Genomic DNA, 19,045 nt, shown 5'->3' on the forward strand with positions numbered 1-19,045 from the left:
GCAGTCAGGCTGGCTGAGGCTCCTCAGGGTCTAGGGCCTTAGGGCTCCCCCGTTCCTGCAGGGAAACAGGACTCCTGCCCGAATGACAGCAGCCGGTGCTCCTCCAGCGCTTTTGCTAAGCACACCTGTTTATTTTCACAATCCCTTTACCTGGCTCAACAACCCGAACAGGGGGATCCTGTTAACGTCATGGTGCCCATGAGTCATGGAACTTGCCCAAGCCACGCAGTTGGAACCCCAGGCCCAGGTCTTCCACCCAATCTGTGCTGCTGCTCCCGCCTGCCCGCTGACCTTAGTTAGGCAAGGTCTGCTCTGTCCCCGGCAACGCCTCCATGTAGAACCCGATAGCTGGACTACCACGTTTGGAGGGCGTAGGGGTGGAGCTGGGAAGGGCTTTAGGGATGAGAGGTCAAGTCTGGGGAGGTGAGGTCTTCGCCAAGGCGGCTTGGCCTGGAGCTTCTCTGCTTCCTTCCCCAGGGCTGACCTCGCAGCAGCCATGCGCACAGGGGTCATCTGACTGCAGGAAGCAGTGTGATCCCGACTACTACCTGGACAGGGACGGCCGCTGCAAGGCCTGTGTGACCTGTTCTGGAGGTAAGGGCCTTGTTCTCCCCTCCAGGGGCAGCTTCGGGGGAGGGGAGGCCTTTTGGGGGGGGAGTAGGCAGAGAAGGTGGGGAGCATCAGGATTTGGTGCCTGGACTCTGAGTTGGCCCCCTGGTGCCTCAGTTTACCCCTCTGAATTTGTGAATTGATATCAGCCATGAATTTTGCATCCGTTTTTAGAGAGACTTCCTTAACATGTTTCTTCAAGGGAGGAACTCACATTTATTGAGTTTAATCTTCACAAAACCCCTTTGAGATTTTTTTTTTTTCTTTTTTTAAAGTAATCTCTCTGCCCAACTTGGGGCTCAAACCCATGTCCCTGAGATGAAGAGTCGCATGCTCTACAGACTGAGCCAGCCAGGGCGGGGGGTGGGGGAGGAAAGTCTTTTCTTATCCCTGCTTTACAGTGAGGAAACCCAGACTTAGGCAGGTCAAGGGCCTTGCCAAAGTTAAAAAGTCTGGTAAGTGGCAGATCTGGAGTTTGAGCTGTCTGTCTGACACCAAGAGCTGTGTTCTTTACCTAAGACCACAAGTGCTCCAGGAGGAGGCTTCCCATAGCACTTTCACTGTCAATTTCTTATTATAGTTCTTGAATGTGGTTTGTGTGCTCTCTGGTGTTTGTTTTGTCTTGTGTGGGTTTTTTGTGGGGTGGGGTTGGGAAATTTGTTGAGATTTCTTGCACCCTAATGTTCATATTTTTAAACCATGTTTAGTGTGTTTGGGGAAAAAAAATGTGTGTTCTGTTTGTTAGGTACAAAATTCTCTATATACCTATCAGATCAAGCTTGTTAATTGTGTTATTTTAATAATATGCATTCTTTCAAAATGATTTTTTAAGTTTATTTATTTAAGGAATCTCCGCACCCAACGTGGGGCTCGAACTCACGACCCCAAGATTAAGAATCACATGCTCTATCGACTGAGCCAGCTAAGTCCCCCGAAATAATATGCATTCTTTATTTTTGCATTCTTATTTTTGTCACCTTCCCAAAGGTTGACGTCTGAGATAGATGTGTAAAATCTATCTCCCCTGTGCTTGTTTTTCATCAGATGTTCATTGTGTTCTGTTTATTTTTCCTCTCTATGTGTCAAAGCTGTTATTAGGTACAATGTTCATGAATACTGTGTTTTCTTGGTGTGTTGGACCTTTCACCAGCATGAAATATACCTCTTTGCTCCTTACAGTGTATTTGCCTTAATTCCATTTTGTTTGATATTAATATTGCCATTCTTCTTTGTCTGTGTTAGCATTTCTTTGGTATATCTTTAAGTTTTTAAAATTAGTGACTGCATTGTATTAAATGAAAGTTATAGGCATTCATTATAAAACATTCAAGCAATACATAAGTGTGAGGAAGAAAGCTAGCTCTGCCCCCTTCCCCCTCGTTGGATGTCTGACTGACACTTCTCTGTATCTCTGTATAGAGGGAAGAATGGGAATGTTCGCAGCCAGAGAGGGAGGGGCAGAGGGAGAGGGAGAAGCAGACTCCTCGCTGAGCAGGGAGCCCAAGGTGGGCCTCGATCCCAGGACCTGAGACCTGTACTGAAGGCAGCCGCTCAACCAACCAGGCACCCAGGCACCCTGAGAAAAGGGATTTTTAAGAGGATGGGATCATACTGTTTATGACGTTCAAGTGATTACATTTAATTTTATTCAAATGTATCAGAGAAGGAAGAAACTAAAGTGAAAATAAAACAATCACAAGAGAGCAGTTTGTAAAAATAAAACCCTCTAAAATTAAGAAGAGGCTATGAAAATCAAGAAGCAGTTAGAAATCATTAAAGGAATAACTATCTCTTGTGGTAAAATCATGTTCTGCTTGTTTCAGTTTTTGGATGGGATAGAGTAGATTGGCTTCCTGTAATGAAAAATGAAGTAATTAGCTTGCTGCCTCCTTATCCTCTTCCTGACTTTTATTACTTACTTACATTTTTTTTTACTTTGTTATTGCCTATGGTGTTTATATTCTTTTCTGTAACCTTCAGTCCCTTGGCCTGTTAGCTTTACTTTGCTATTTAAACTTACTCATTGTGCACTATGAGTACATTAAACACAGCTTCTCTGTTCCTGAATTTTTCATTTTGATTTATGGCTTGATTGGTTAGATTTCACTGACCTGTACCTGTACCTTTTTTTTTTTTTTTTTAAGATTTTATTTATTTGTCAGAGAGAGAGTGCACAAGCAGGGGAAGTGGCAGGCAGAGGGGGAAGAAGGCTCCCCATTGAGCAAGGAGCCCAATGTGGGACTCATTCCCAGGACCCTGGGATCATGACCTGAGCTGAAGGCAGGTGCTTAGCCAACTGAGCCACCCAGGCGTCCCACTGAATTTATATTCTTTTTTTTTTTTTTTAAAGATTTTATTTATTTGACAGAGACAGCGAGAGCAGGAACACAAGCAGGGGGAGTGGGAGAGGGAGAAGCAGGCTTCCCGCCGAGCAGGGAGCCCGATGTGGGACTCGATCCCAGGACTCCGGGATCATGACCTGAGCCGAAGGCAGATGCTTAACGACTAAGCCACCCAGGCGCCCTGAATTTATATTCTTATTAACTTCTTTTATAGTGTGAAGCACTCTTGGGATTGCTTCTGTTTTAGAGTGGGTTCTTTATCTTTCCAAAATGTATTTCTGTCTTTTAGATCTTTCTTTTTCTTTTTCTGTCTTCCCTTCTCCCTCCCTTCCTTCTTTACTGCTATAGTGTGTCTGCACTTCTCTATTTTTGCTTAAGCTTAGCAGGGGCAGCAGCTCTGTTACTGCCTTCTTTCTGCCCTGATACAGTGTGACTTCTCCTTTACACCCACCCCACCTCACTGGGCTCTGGTTTGTCTTTTCTGCTCAGAGCTTCAGCTGGGGGCTGAGCGTTCCTTTTCAAAAATATTGTGGTAAAATGTACATAACATAAAATTGATCATTGTAACCATTTTTTAAAAAGATTTTATTTATAAAAGAGAGAGAGGGAGAAGCAGGCTTCCCGTGGAGCAGGGAGTCCAACATGGACTCCATCCCAGGACCCCGGGATCATGACCGAAACTGAAGGCAGATGCTTAACTGACTGAGCCACCCAGGTGCCTGATCATTGTAACCATTTTAAGTGTACTGTTCAGCGGCATCAAGTGCATTCACATTTTTGGCAACACTCTCACCATTTCCCAGCTCCAGAACTTGTTCATTTGCCCCAGCTATAACTCTGTCCCCGTTGAACAGTAGCTCCCTAGCACGGTGCCCCCAGCCTTTGGCAATTACCATTCTACTCTCTGTGAATTTGACTACTCTAGGAAGTTCATATAAGTAGAATCCTAAAATATTTATCTTTTGTGACTGCCTTATTTCCCTGAGCATCATGTCTTCAAGACATTGTAGCAGGCCTCAGGCTAATACACCATTGGATGGATCGACGACATTTTGTTTATCCATTCCTGCTGATGAACACTGTAGTGCTTCTCCCTTTTAGCTGTTGTGAATAGTGCTGCAGTATATGTACGTCGACCAATAATCTGTTCAGGTCCCTGCTTTCAGTTCTTTTGGGGTATATACTTAGCAGTGGAATTGTTGGGTCATGTGGTCATCCTGTTTAATTTTTTGAGGAATCCCGAATATTACTTTTGAAACTGATTTTAGGAGCCGGAGGGCCTGGGTGGGAGGCAGAGTGCAGCCAGAGATGGGCGTCGTCCTTGCTGGGGAAGGGATCTGCCTTCCCTTCCATCAGAGGCGTTACCAGAGCTCCTGCTACCCGAAAAGAGGTGTACCCCACTCCCGGGGCCTCTGCTCATTTCCACTGGGCCTGCCTTCCTGAAAGCAAGTCCAGCAGCCTTTCCCACCTTTGCCCAGGCCTGAGATACTATGTTTGGGCTGCTACTCTAAGGGCTTTTTCCTTGAATTTTCCAGGGATGTCTACTGTTTGCCCTCAGTCTGCCTCTCCCTTAGATTTTCTAGAATTCTCAGGACTTTATTCTCTGCTCAGTACTGCTCCTGGGGTGCAGGCGAGAGTTAGGGGCTACTCCTGGGCCACTACAGCTAGGAAGAGAGAGATGAGAGAGCCTCATGAGATGGTTTTAGGGGCCAGGCCTGGGAGAAACGCCTGTCATTTTTGTCCACATCTCATTGGCTAGAATCCTGTCACATGATCCAAACCCAACTGCGAGGGAGGCTGGGAAATGTAGTCTTTCTGTGGGCCAACATGAAATGAATGGGTAAATACAGCGTTGTGCTCCAGCGGATTCTTTTTTTATGGCTTCGATTTCCTTTCTCTCCTTCCTTGAGCTCCAGGGGATTCCGTTTTATAGCTGCAAGTTTCTGAGACTATTAATTGTACTGATTCTAACGGCTTGTTCTGTGGTTTTTGTTTTTGTTTTCTTTTTCTTTTTTTTAATCTGCTCTTTCTAGAGTTCGTTCTTTTTGAGTTTGGAGCTCTTTTTTCTTGGTGCTGGTTTTCTGTCGTGTTTGGTGACGCTTCTGCACACATTGTATCTGATCACTGGGGTAGGGGAATGTGTTCTTTAGTGGCTGATCTTCTGGGTCTGCAGGGTCCCTTCCTCCCACATAGGACCAGCCCTGGGGCACTGTCTCGCTCACCTCACCCAAGAGTCTCCTGCGGGAGATGCTTGGCTTCTGGATCTGTGGCATAAGTGGATGAGAAGCGTGGGGAGACTGACCCAGCTGGGTGCTCCTGCTGCAGTCCCTATCGGCTTCCCTGGGGCCTGCCCGTGCCCTGTACCCGCTGGGAGACTGGAGTAACCCCCACCCCCCACCCCCCACCGAGCCTCTCCCAGAAGAACCCTCTTGGGTATATTTTGGGCTGAAGGCTTTGGTCTTCTTCTTCCATGCAACCCCACCTGCCTTCTGTGTTTCAGGAAGCCTTCGCCATTTCTGGTTGACCAAGGATGCCTTGTGTAGCTTTCCACGAATGTTTGCATTTGCCGATTACTTATACCAGTGATTTTTTTTTTCTCTTGAGATAAAATACACCATTTTATTTATTTATTTTTAAAAATTAAGTTACTTATTTATTCTTGCAAGTAAGCTCTACGCCCAACATGGGATTTGAACTCACGACCCTGAGATCGAGAGTGGTGAGCTCTACCGACTCAGCCAGCCAGGCGCCCCTAAAATTCACCATTTTAAAGTGTGCAATACAGTGGCTTTATTGTATTCACAATATGCAGCCACCACCACTATCTGACTTCAGAAAATTTCCACCTCCCCCAAAAGAAATCCCTATCCTCCCAATTCTCCTCCCATTCCACTCCCTTCCAGTCGCGACTCTACATTCTATCTGTGTGGATTTGCCTACTTTGGACCTTTCAAAGCCATTAATATATGGCTTTTAGTGACTGGCTTCTTTCACTTTGCAGTGTTTTCAAGGTTCATCCATGTTGTAACACGGGTTCTTTCTTTTTGTGGCTGAATAATATCGCATTGTATGGATAGACCACATTTTGTTTATCCGTTCATCGGTTGATGGACATTTGGGTTGTTTCTACTTTTTGGCTATTACGAGCAATACTGACATGAATATTAGGTTTAGGATCCTCCTCCCAAACCCCTGGCAGCCTCTGATCTTTTTAATGTCTCTATAGTCTGGTCTTTTCCAGAATGTCACAGAGTTGGAATCACATGGCATGTAGCCTTTTCAGACTGGTTTCTTTCATGTAGCAATATGCATTTAAGTGTTCCCCATGTCTTTTTTTTTTTTTTTTGGCCCATTTTAAAATGGGGGCATTAATTTCTTTTTAATATGATTGTACTGACGTCCGGGGATCTGGGCGGGGAAGTGGAGGCTGCCTCATTGGCCCCGCCTGGCTTCTTGCCCCCATTGCAGGAACACTCTGGAAAGAAGGGCTGAGCATGCCAGCTCCCTGCCCAATGGGAGGCCAAGGCGGCATCTTCTGTCACGTGCCAAACTGGCTCTGAGGGTTCTCTAGCTCCCTTCCCCGTCCTCCCCCTGTGCCCTGTGACCCTTCTTTGTGTCCCTTAGATGATCTTGTGGAGAAGGTGCCGTGCTCAGGGAACTCCTCCCGCGTCTGTGAGTGCCGGCCTGGCATGTTCTGTGCCACATCAGCTGTCAACACCTGTGCCCGCTGCATCCCCCACTCCGTCTGCCCCACAGGGATGGTCGTCAGGTTCCGGGGTAAGTATCCCCACCCTCAGCCCAGCACCAAGATCTGGGCCCAGCTGCACCCCTCCCCCGCCACTGCCCCAGATCTCCAAATGACCTCCGACCTCCCACTTCCTCCTTCCTGTTGGACAGACTGCTGTCTCCTTTCGAGATCCTGTAGGTGCACCAGCCACTGCAGAGCCCCCTTCCCTGCACTTTGTGTCCCTGGCTCAGGAGACCCTGATGGCCGGAGGCACAGGCCTGCCTGGATGAGGTCTTGGATTGGTTTGAGGCTCGGGGCAGAAGTTCTCTGATGCCTGGTAAACAAGAAGCAAACCTCAAGTCTCTGTCCTGGGAGTTCCCCAGAGGATTAGGGCCAGTTTCCCCAACTCACTATTGAGGCATTGCGAGTTAGAGTTGCTGAGACACTTGGGTTTCTTTTCCAACTTGCTGTGTGAGCCCAGGCAAATTCCTTACCCTCTCTGGGCTTCTAATTTTCTGACAATACAAGGAGGCTTGTGGCCAGAAAGGAGGTAAGGGGCACGGATGCTGTGTGGGTGGTATTGAGGGCACCTTTCAGAAGGGAGGCATGGGGGTGGGTGGGCTTCGGACCATGGCCCCATAGCGGTGCCACGGCCACACAGGCCGGGGAGGGGGCAAGATGGAATCAGAGGGAGCCACGCCCACTGGGGAGAAGAGTGCTAGTACCCAGCCCATGACACTACTAACCCGGTCCTTTCCAAAGCCCCATCCTTACCACCCTCTCTCCCACTGTCCTTCCTTCCTTTCCTTCCCTCACGCCCAACAGCCAGCGCATCTCCCAGTCCCATGGCATTTGCTCCCCTAATTCTGTCTCCCATTCCTCACCCCCAGTTCCTCCTGTCATTCCTTGCGCATGGCAGACGGGCGGGGCCACCCTTGCAAAACCAAATCTGATTCTCTCTCTTTCTCTCTGTCACACAAACACACATGCACACACACACACACACACACACACACACGTGCTGAAAAAACACTTTAGTATCTTCTCATTACTCCAACGATAATGACATGATTCTTTGGCAGAAGAGAACAGGTTTTTGGAGGCACTTCTTTTTTAAAGTCTGTGCTGTTTGGCATTTCTGGGCTGCTGGCTTATTTGGCTCCATGTCTCGGATAGATGAACAAAGAGAAAACCCAAGGGACTCACCACTGTGTCATTCCTTGGGTTCCAAGGCCTTCTCCTCTCCACTGTTCAGAGTCTTCTTTGTTTAGACACATGCGCATGGCGTTTAGCTGTCTTTAGTGGGAGGACTAGGGGAAAGGGCACCCACTCCATCTTCCCAAGGCAGTCTCCAGGATGTGATCTTGTACGTGGTCCTGTGCCATGCATGTTGTCCTTCCTCCAGCCTCAGACTCAGTGCCTCCTTTCCTGGCCCCACTTGGTCTGCTCTCTTTCGATTCTGTGGGTGCGCGGTGCTTCTTCCTCTTACCAGGCCTTTGTGCATGCGGTTCCCTCTGCCTGGGACACGCTTCCCTCCTGTTCACTCAGTCAGCTCCTCAGCCTTGAGCTCTCTGTCCAGACATCACTTCCTCAAGAGGGCTCCTGCGACTTGTCACAGGTCATGTCTGCATTGTGATCTCTTATCACACAGTGTTTTTCGCAAACATGGATATGAACATTTGTGTCTCTCTTGGTTTGATCAGTGCTGGCCTCCCTCCCTGGGCCGTAGCTTCGTGAGGGCCAAGACCATGCCTATGGTGCTCCTGGTCATCTAAGGCCACAAGCAGGGCCAGGGGGTGGAGTGGAAAATGCTCTGGGCTGGGCATCAGACACCTCGGGTACTGTTAGCTTTGCATGTGTGGGGCGTGTTCCCACCCCATCCTGGGCTTCAGTCTCCCACCGGTAAAATGTGACGTTGTCACTAGAAGGCCTTGGGGGACTTTCCAGCTCAGAAACTCTTGCATCTCTGGGAAAAGTAGTGGAGGTCTGTTGTTCCAGCCCGTGAGGCCCTTTCCGTGGTGTTCCTGCGACTGCCACGTGGTGGCGCCAGAGGCCTCTCTCTGCTGCCCCTGGACCCGTGCTGCCCCTAGCGGTCCCCACTGGCCACATAGGCCAGAGAGCATTTAAAATGTGGCTCCTTGTGTTGAGATACACTGTCAGTGTAGAATATTCACTGGATTTCAAACACTTAGTAGACAAAAGTGTAAAACAGCTCATTAACTCTTTTTTATATTGAATATCTACCGACCTATTTGAGGTCTATTGGGTTAAATAAATTAACTTCACGTGTTTCTCTTTACTTTTTAAAATGTGGTTACTAGGCAATTTCAAATGACATGTGTGATTCCCATCATATTTCTATGGGACAGCGCCGCTGGCTAACTCCTGGACTCCCCTATGGATGCTCCCACAGGGCAACTCTCCAGCCGTAAAATGGAAAGTAGTTTCTGCTTAGGAGTCAGCCCATAGCTAAGCTGCAGGTGTTCTCTCCTGAAGGGCTCAGAACTCCATCAAGCAGGCTGAATTAGCCGTCTTTTACAGCTGAGGAAACTGAGGTCCAGAGATGGGTAAATTGCTCCAGACTACAGAGCAGGGAATATCGAACCAGTCCTCATCACCCCACTGCACTGAGAAGCACAAGACACACCCGCATTGCTCATGTCACCTCCACATCCCACATGTGGGACACTTTCTAAGCAATGGACAGGAGTCCAGATGGGGAAGAGGACATGCTGTTTATTAGACATTTACTATATATCACACAGTGTGATGGGTACAGCGAGGATGTGATAGAGTATCAGGTGAACTCAGATCTGCTTATAGAAAGTGCTGTGTGTTTTCCTCTTTACTCCGCTTGCACCCAGTATTCTTTAGGAATCTTTGAGTTGCTGGTAACAAAATCTCAAAATTTTTTGGTTCATGTAACTGCAAAGTCTGGGGCTCGCTCTGGGTGGTGTCAGGCATGGCTGGATCCAGGAGCTCTGTCTTTTCCTATTTCTCATCTCTCCTCCCCTATGTGTAGGTATCTGTAAGACACCTACCAGCAGCTCCCGGCTTGCTTCCCACCCAACCCCAGAGGAAAGATGGCTCCTCCTTCCTACATTTTCAAGAACCAAAACTAAAACCTTGGTATTGTACCTCATGGGCATGCCTTGGGTCATGTGCCCGTCCCTGAACCAGTTCATCAGGGTCAGAGGAATCAAATGGATTGATGGGTCCAGCCTGCTCTGTGTTTGCTCCTGGAAGGGAGGGATGTGAGTCAGTCTCAGCCCCTGAACACACATACTGAGATTGGAGAGTATTCCCCAGGGGAAATCGGGATGCTTTACCGCAACAGGGACTGGACACTGGGCAGGCACAAACGTCAGATGGCCGCTACGTTTCCAAGCACCTCATTCCCGACTCTGGGTTGTGGTGGTAAAACATCTATGCCTAGAGTCTTTAGGCTCCTCCATGACGTCTCCTCAGTGTGTCTCAGTGAATCTCCTGACTCCTCCGTGACGTCTGTCACTCCTGCATTGCTGTCCACCCCCCCTCCGGCAGGTACAGCAGAGAGGGACACCATCTGTGAGGAGCCCTCCCCAGTGACCAGCCCTGACTGCAGCACCAGCCCCGAAGCCAGCCAGGCGCCCGCCAGGTGACTCCCTCTCCCCATCCAGCTGAACTTGGCTGTCCCGGCCCACAGGATGCCCGGAGCCCAGCTGGCTGTGGTGTGGGTGGGGTTCAGCCCACGGTGTCAGGATTCCAGGGTGCCTCTCTGTCAAGCCCACAAGCCATTTGAGGCCCCACCGTGTGCTCAGTCTTCCCTAAGCACGTGAGAGAAGAGCCTAGAAATCACAGTCCTTGCTCCCAGGAGCTGACAGTGGGGCTGCCAGAGGCTGTGGGCAGAGGGTCTGGGGGCCCCCTTCTCTGCGGAGATGGTTGCCCTTGAGAACAGACCTCCATTTGCCCCCTCAGGAGAATTGGCAGTGCCATTTCTGGCTTCTCTCTCGGCAGCAGGCCCCCCCAGGCCAGGCCCCTGGGGACTTCCTCGGCAAGCTCCAAGGCCAGGACCACGCTTCCTGGAGGGGGTGCTTCCCTCACCCTGGAAAATGATTCCAAAATGACCAGGGCCCCCAGCTCTCCCTCCTCGGTGCGGAAGCCCAGTCCCGATCTGGGTGAGTTCTCCAGAGAAGCTGTGGGGTGGTTCCCAGGGCAACAGCGTGTCGTTGGCGGGCGACCCCTGTGGGGTGGTCCAGGCCGGGGGGCGGTGGTGGGGGGACCCTGGGCTGCAGTCTTTCCCGGTCCGGGGAGAAGAGGGTCTCCAGGTCTCTGGAGGCTGAAGGCACGAGGGCCAGAGTAGATCATGGAAGAAGTCATCTGTTTGACAACTTGAGTGCCTCCTAAGTGCAACACGGAGGTGCTTGCCAGGGAGCAGGTGTTGATCTGATGCCCTCCTGGTTCCCACGGCAACGGACAGGGCCCTCAGTTTGCTCCTGCTTATGACTGACTAGCCTTTCATGGTGGCTCACTTTTATCCAGTAATCTTTGGATATTTGGGTTGTTTCCTCTTTTTGGCTGTAATGAAAAACAAGTCTTTGTGTGAATGTATGTTTTCATTTCTCTGGGGTTTGTTTGTCTTTTTAGTTGACTTCTTAATAGGACTTCTTACAATTCTGGGTTTGAGCCCTTCATCCCACGTGGTGTGCAGAAGACCTCCTCCCACCTGGTGGCTTGCCTTCTCATTCTCTTTATGGTGTCTTTGCTAAAGAGATGTTGTTTTTTAATTTTATTTTTAAAAAAGATTTATTTATTAGAGTGCGTGTGCATGTGCCTGTGTGCACATGTGTGAGCAAGGGGAGAGTGAGAGAATCCTCAAGCAGACTCCCCGTGGAGCGCAGAGCCTGATGTGGGGCTTCATCCCAGGACCCTGAGATCATGATCTGAGCTGAAATCAGGAGTCCGACACTCAGCTGACTGAGCCACCCAGGCGCCCCTAGAGAGATGTTTCTAAATTTTAATGTAGTCATGGGTGCCTGGGTGGCTCAGTCAGTTAAGCATCTGCCTTCAGGTCAGGTCATGATCCTGGGGTCCTGGGATCGAGTCCCTCATCGGGCTCCTTGCTCAGCGGGGAGCCTGCTTCTCCCTCTGCCTGCCACTCCCCCTGTTGTGCTCTGTCTCTCTCTCTGAAAAAGGAATAAATAAAATCTAAAAAAAAAAAAAAAGATTGCAGTTTAGAAATAGCCAGATACATTTCTTCTCTTTCTGGGCTTCAGGACTCCCTCTGAAACATTGATCTGATACGTGTGGAGTTTAGGAGCTGGCCATGGAGCTGGAGGTGGCGATTGGGTGCGGAGGTGGGGACCTCTGCCAAGGTGGCCCGGCCTGGAGCTTCTCTGCTTCCTTCCCCAGGGCTGACCTCACAGCAGCTGTGCACACAGGGGTCATCGGACTGTGGGAAGCAGTGTGACCCCGACTACTACCTGGACAAGGACGGCCGCTGCAAGGCCTGTGTGACCTGTTCTGGAGGTAAGGGCCTCATCGTCCCCTTCAGGGGCTCCTTCCTGGGAGCAGGGTGTCTTAGCTGAGAATCTGGGGCTGGGGGACCCTGAGTTCATTCTGGGACTGCTCAGCCTTCAGGAGCCTAGCTCACCTCGCTGGTGTCTCTGAGCAGTTGGCCTTTACTGAGTCCCATTCTTATTCTGGGGTGTTGATGGGGGTGACCCTTTCTCAGAGAGCTTCCATTTGCTCACACTTGCAAGGAAACATTCGTTATTATCTACCTGTTCCAAGCTCGTCTCGTTATTTTTGGTAGCTGTCTTCTAGTGTGTGGATTATGATTGTCCCCATTGTACAGAGAACACTGAGGCCTTACAAAGGCCACAGGCCCTCAAGAGCAGCAGGGCCAGAGTTTAGACTTGGAGGTTCTGGGTGCTGGTCAGTCACTGCACTGTCCTTAGAGCATGCTCAGGACGGGCACTCACTGGGTGACTGCTGTGTACATGACCCGCTCAGCACAGCCTCCCAGCACCACCAGCTGCCCCCCCGGTGTCCATGAGAGCCGCGCAGGGCAGGGGAAGCTGCCCAGGCCCCGGACTGCCGTGGCTGGGTGCGGCCCCAGCCCCCTCACAGAGGGGCAGGGTGAGTGCGATTATGTCTCCTTGTCCAAGGTTTCTTTCACACCCTGGCTGAAGTCAAGGGAGGCCAAAAGAGGAAAGAACACCGTTCCAGTTACTAAGGCCACATAGCAAGTTTTCTCAAAATGTGGTGGCAAAAAACAAAGCACTCATTGTACTCATGAATTCCGTGGGTCAGAATTCAGACAGGACACTGAGGGGATGGCTGGTCTCTGCTTCACGATGTCTGCGGTTTCAGCTGGAAAATGTGAAGGCTGGAGGCGGGAATCATCTGAAAGCATTTTCATTCATGGGTCTGGGGTTGGTGCCAACTGCTGGCTGGGGCCTCAGTTGCCCTCCGCGTTGGCCTCTGGGTGGCTAACTTGGGGGCTTCCTCAAGACCTGGTGGCCGGATTCCAAGGATGGGGCAGGGGTGGGGACAAGTCCTATCCCTTCTGCTGACCTTTCCTTGGATGTCACATGGCGTAACTTCTGCCAGTTTCTACCTCTTGAGGCAGTCACAGATCCCAATAGAGTCAACGGTAGGAGAAGAAAGTGAACTTCTCGACGGGTAAGTGGCAGAGGCCTGGAAGAGCAGATGGGGCCAGAAATACTGCTCTGGCCATTTTTGGAAAAAATATAATCTGTCATAGCCACCATGACAGAGAGAGAAACAAGAGGTGGCTCTGCGTCTGAGAATTCCTTCAGCTCTAAGGATGAAAGCCCTGTGAAGCAGTGGGGTGGAAAACAGGGGCCAAGAGCACAGACTCTGGAACCCAAGAGCCTGGGTTCGAACCTTGGCTCTACCAGTTTGCAGCTTATAAACACAAGCAAGTTTCTTAACGTCTCTGTGCCTCAGTTTCCTCATCTGCAATGGGCATAATAATAGTACTCAGAGAGCTGTTGCAGGAATTAAATAGGTTAAACTAGGTTAATCTGGGCAGAATGCTGAGAATAGGACCCCCACGCACTCGATGGGATTACTGCTGCCTTGCTTGCACTCAATGATATTTTTTTAAAAAGATTTTATTTATTTATTTTGAGAGAGAGAGTGTGCACGTGGGGGTGAGGGGGGGGAGAAGGAGAGGGAGGGAATTTCAAGCAGACTCCTCACTGAGTGCAGATTCCCCACGCGGGGCTCGATCTCACAACCCTGAGATCGTGACCAAGAGTCGGATGCTTAACTGACTGAGCCACCCAGGGCCCCCCCCCCCACTCAATGATATTAATACTGCCTAGCACACAATCAATGATATTAAAAGCTATAATCGTGATAATAGCTGTCACTGTCCCAAGTCATCTCTCTCACTGCTGAGCTCACTCTTGCCATCCACACAAATTCTCCAAATCCTCCCCAATGCCCACTCTGTCTAGAGGTTTCAGGAAGAGACTGTGAGGTTCTTTATCATTTGAGGTTTCTTAAGTATCCTGTTGATTGAGAAAAGTCCTCATGAGCAAGTCACATTAATCTACTAAGGCGGTCATTCTATTTTCACCCATTTAGAGCACATGAAGTGTTCCCAAGCAAATGTAAATGCATTATCACATGCTTTCTTTTACAAAACCTCTAACATTTTATTTTTTTATTTTTGGAAAAAAAAAACCCTTTTTATCATTGAAAATTTCTTTGTTTTTAAGATTTTATTCATTTATTTGAGAGAGAGAGCACGAGTCGGGGGGGATGAGCAGAGGGAGAAGCAGACTCGCTGCTGAGCATGGAGCCTGACCCGGGGCTCCATCCCAGGATCCCAAGATCGTGACCTGAGCTGAAGGCAGACACTTAACCCACTGAGCCACCCAGGCGCTCCATCATTGAAAATTTCAAACATATTCAGAAGTAGAGTCAGGAATGGTTATGGACTTCACCCAGTTTTAAAGAATGATCAAGTCACGGCCAGTGTGGGTTCATCTATACCCATGCCTGCTTACCCTGTTCTATAAATTGTTTTCTTTTTAACAGCTTTATTGCGATAGGATTGGCATGCAGTGCAACACACGTGTTCAAAATGTGCCGTTTGATACATTTTGACATAGTGTGAGGCTGTGAAACCGTCCCCGCAATCAAGGAAAATGATTTCCCCAGAAAGTTTCTTCGTGTTCCTTATCCTCCCTCCCACCATTGCTCACCTTGCTTGCATTCCCAGGCCATCATTCTGCTTTCTGTCACTGCGGAAGATTTTGCATTTTCTAGCATCTTCTGTGAACATAATCATATAGTACATATTCTTTTTTTTTTTTTTTTCCTACCTTCCTCCACTCAGCCTATTGTGAGTGTGCCAAAAGATCTGCTCAACAGAATAGTCACATGAGTGTTTGCTTCCAGGCAGATGCTTCTCTGCTCTCCTGGGGGGTCTCTGGACCCCCTGCCCTTGCCATCCCAGATCCTTCCTCATGACCCTTCTCTGTGTTCCTTTGAAGACCTGATGGAGAAGGCGCCGTGCACGTGGAACTCCTCTCGAGTCTGCGAATGTCGATCTGGCATGTCCTGTGCCACATCAGCCACCAACTCCTGTGCCCGCTGTATCCCCCACTCCGTCTGCCCACCAGGGATGGTCACCAAACCCCAGGGTAAGCTGTCTGCACCCCCAACCAAGGGGCTGAAATCTGTGCCTCTGCAGCTGAACTTCTCTCCACCCCCAACTGGGCAAATGACCTTCAACCTTAGTTGTTAACTAGGTCAGGTTTGGGCTTTGGTTTTGTTTAGATAGTTAGATCTGGTAAGTGGAATAAAATCTAGATCTGGGGGTGCCTGGCTGGCTCAGTTGGAAGAGCATGTGACTCTTGATTGTGAGTTCGAGCCCCACGTTGAGATTACCAAAAAAAAAAAAAAAAAAAAAAACCTTGAAAAAATCTAGATTTGGCATTTTGGTAAGACTTTTTTTTTTTAAGATTTTATTTATTTGACAGAGAGGGAGAGAGAGAGTACAAGCAGGTGGAGTGGCAGGCAGAAGGAGAGGGAGAAGGAGGCTCCCTGCTGAGTGGAGAGCCGGATGCGGGGCTCAATCCCAGGACCCTGGGATCATGACCTGAGCCACCCAGGCGCCCCTTGGTAAGAGATTCTGATGATTTTTAAAAAATTCTTCCTTCTGAAATTATTTGGCTGGTAAAATCTTCACTTATTTGAAAGGCTGTTTCATTGAGTCAAGATAGAGCAATATGAGATTTTTGAAGTCGGTTCCAACTCAAGATGGTAGACACTTGGGGCACCTGGCTGACTCAGTCAGTAGAGTGTGCAACTCGTGATCTTCGGGTGGTGAATTTGAACCCCATGTTGGGCATAGAGTTTACTTAAATAAAAAAACAACAAGCGAAAACAAAGAAAAAAAAAGATGGTAGACATTTGCCAGAGTGCAGAAAAATATAAACTCTTGACGGTGGGGGGAAAAAAAGGTTAATCAACAGACAAGAGATTTCAACAAATTTCTAGAAGGTAGAAAACAGATGGGAGGGTGGTGACAAATGAAACAAGGGGGAGGAAAGCTCGCCCCAGAATTCACTCCATGAGTGCTGCAGGAAAAGTGAGAGGTACCTTGCTTGTAAGATCCCCACGGAGGCTCTGGGCTCAGAGCAGGCAAGTAAAAGGAAAGATGGGCGTGAAGTGGAGATGGATGGAACAGTGCAGTGGGGTGCGACTTCCTCTTGAAAATAAAAATTAGAAACTTGAGACAGTGGTACACCATGGACACGAGCAGTTGGAACAGATGGAGCTTGAGTTTTCATCCTCTGGTGAAAATCATCAACTTTTTGGCTGAAGACACTGAAGGAGCATTTGGGGAAACAGGGCTGCTGGTGTGGTATTACCACCCTGTGTAAAGCCCTCTTCGGCTGTGTGTTTCTGAGTGTAGCCTGTTGATAGGCTACCCCTGCTAACTCACCCTGAAGTGAAGACTGCCGGCCCCCACTCCCCACCGTGGGCCCAGAGTTCCCAGACGGCCCTCCTCCTCAGGGAAGAGACCTGCTGTGGAAAGGCCATGCTAGCCCCACAGCAGAGGAACCCCCCCCGCCCCCCCCCCCAGCTACTGGAATATTCAGCAGAGTCCTTTTAAATAATGAGTGAGCAGTAAAGCTATTCAGACTGTTAAGGAAAACCAGCTGCGTGATGGAGAATAACAAGATACATTAACAGAAAACTAACTGTGGGTGAAGCAATAGAAATGGCTTCAGGAAGAGGAATAGATGTTTAAAATTTTAAATTAGCGTCCACAGAAGAATTCAAGAAGTTGTCACATCCATAAAGAGAGAACAGAATGCCGTGAAAAAGAAACAGTAAGAGAGAAGAGGACGAAAAAAGGCTTTTGGAAAGTGTGCTTGTTACCAAGTATTGCCTCTCACCTCTCAATTCACCTTTAGTACCTGCTGTGCAGTGAAGTATGGGACTCTTCACGCATTTCTCCTAGTGAACATGATAAGCTGTGCCAGAGGGCACTGGGGAGCCATTGTAGGAAGAAGGAGGCTTCTCTTGGCTGCATCTGCTTCTTGTTCTTGCTGTGTCCTCTGTCAGCAGAGCACATGGGTGGGGACATCTGGTTGTGCCCTGCCCCACTCATGCTCCCAGAGTAGACAGTCCCTGGGCAGCCTCACAGCCCCAGCCTGGGTCTGGTGACCACCTTGGCGTGACCCTCCCAACGGGACTCTGGTGTACTCCAGGCCTCATGTCAGCAGAAGTGCCGTAATTCCCTCTGTGCACGCCTACCCCAAGCCTTGGGTCTTCTGTATTCCCATCGCTTACGGCCCTCTTGACCTGGTCCCTGAGTGCTCCGGGCCTTGTACCCACAGTGATGCCCCAACTCTCCTTGCATACTTGACCTGAAAAATATGAGACTTCAGATGGACCTACCAAGAGCAAGCAGGATGAATGAGATTACTCATACCTAGACACAATAGATGTATTTATTTACCCATTCACTAGTTGACAGACATTTGGGTTATTTCCAGTTTGGAGCAGTTATGAATAACAAACATTCTTGTACAACTCTGTGTAAACATATATTTTCGTCTCTCACGAGTAAATACCTAGGAGATGGATGACTAGATCACTGTGCTCGCCACACAGAATGTCTTTGAGGGCCAATTCAAAGCCTGTCACCACCCGTGATCTGATCTTACCCACCTAGTTTTATGGATGGAGAGGACCAGAGCTAGAACTGGAACACAAGGATCCTGAGTTCCAGCCTGGAGTACTCTCTACCAACCACATCAGCTCCTTCTTAGTTCTGAACCTAGAATTTTCTATTCGGTTAAGATACAATTAAGTTTGAAAGCAGAAAAAAAAAACAACAAAACCATTTTCAGACATAAAAGGGCAGAAAGATTTTCCCTCATGTGTCCTCTCTTAGAAAGTTACTTGAAGATGTTATTTGGCTAAATGAGGGGCTCAAAACAAAAGAAAACAAAAGCTATGACTCTAGAAAACAGTGATTCTATCCCAGGAGAGCAGGGAAGTCCCAGTATGACAGCTGTATTGCAGACCAGTTGAGACAGATAAGAACAGAAAAATGAAGGAGGGCTCCAGTGAATTGTCTTGTCTGCAGGAATGAAAGAAAGAATTTCAGTAAACTTCATGAGTAGTATGTTTGAAAAACTTGATGATATGGTAAAGGCACATTATTCTTTTCTCAACAAGAAAATGAAAGGCAGTTAAGAATTCTAGGGAAAATAAAAAGCTGACAAGAAATTTACACTCCAGATACGAAGATGAAAATGTCATCTGATTTTAAGCACTTGTTGGATGCACTAAAAGAGAATCCATTTGACCTTGATGCTAAGATCATTCTCCTTCAAATGGCCCGAGGATCAGGTAAACGTTGGATTTAAAGAGAAATATTTCAGTCCGGTAAATAATATCCTTTTTAGTTCTAAATTGGGAGTAAGAATGGGTAGTTTCTTTTTTTTTTTTTTTCCTCTTTCAGTGGGCCCTTACCAGAGAACACAGGCAGACTAAGTAGGGGCTAAACAATACCTTCTGCTCACCTCCGGATTTAAAGGAGGAGGAAAAGGGGAGGGTCACTACACCAGGGAGGAAGGAGGAAGGCTACAGGTAAGGTATGATACACATGGAGAGGTTGAGAGGCACCCAAGGAGCACTGGGTCCATCTTCTCCACTTAGAGAAGGACAGCAGTACTTTTTTTTTTTTTTTTTTAAGGTTTTATTTATTTGAGAAAGATAGTGAAAGAAAGCATGAGTGGGGATTGGGGGAGGGACAGAGAGAGAGGGACAAGCAGACTCCCCACTAAGCAGGGAGCCCGACGTGGGGCTCGATCCAGGACCCCAG

The 19,045-nt window shown here is 48.6% G+C and overlaps 1 protein-coding gene across 1 annotated transcript in view; it reads left to right on the plus strand.

Annotated features, from left to right (window-relative positions):
- The first annotated feature begins 481 nt into the window (after positions 1-481).
- TNFRSF8 (TNF receptor superfamily member 8) overlaps positions 482-19,045 on the plus strand; it is a 41,300-nt gene continuing 22,736 nt past the window's right edge. Inside the window, exons 1-6 of the mRNA XM_031025407.2 lie at positions 482-594; positions 6,576-6,728; positions 10,222-10,315; positions 10,636-10,835; positions 12,070-12,186; positions 15,192-15,341. Coding sequence (XP_030881267.2) covers positions 6,641-6,728; positions 10,222-10,315; positions 10,636-10,835; positions 12,070-12,186; positions 15,192-15,341 — 649 coding nt within the window. The 5' untranslated portion in view covers positions 482-594; positions 6,576-6,640. The remainder of the gene's footprint in view (positions 595-6,575; positions 6,729-10,221; positions 10,316-10,635; positions 10,836-12,069; positions 12,187-15,191; positions 15,342-19,045) is intronic.

The sequence above is a fragment of the Leptonychotes weddellii genome, chromosome 4, assembly GCF_054177405.1.
Source record: "Leptonychotes weddellii isolate Sample4059 chromosome 4, ASM5417740v2, whole genome shotgun sequence".
NCBI lineage: Eukaryota > Metazoa > Chordata > Mammalia > Carnivora > Phocidae > Leptonychotes > Leptonychotes weddellii.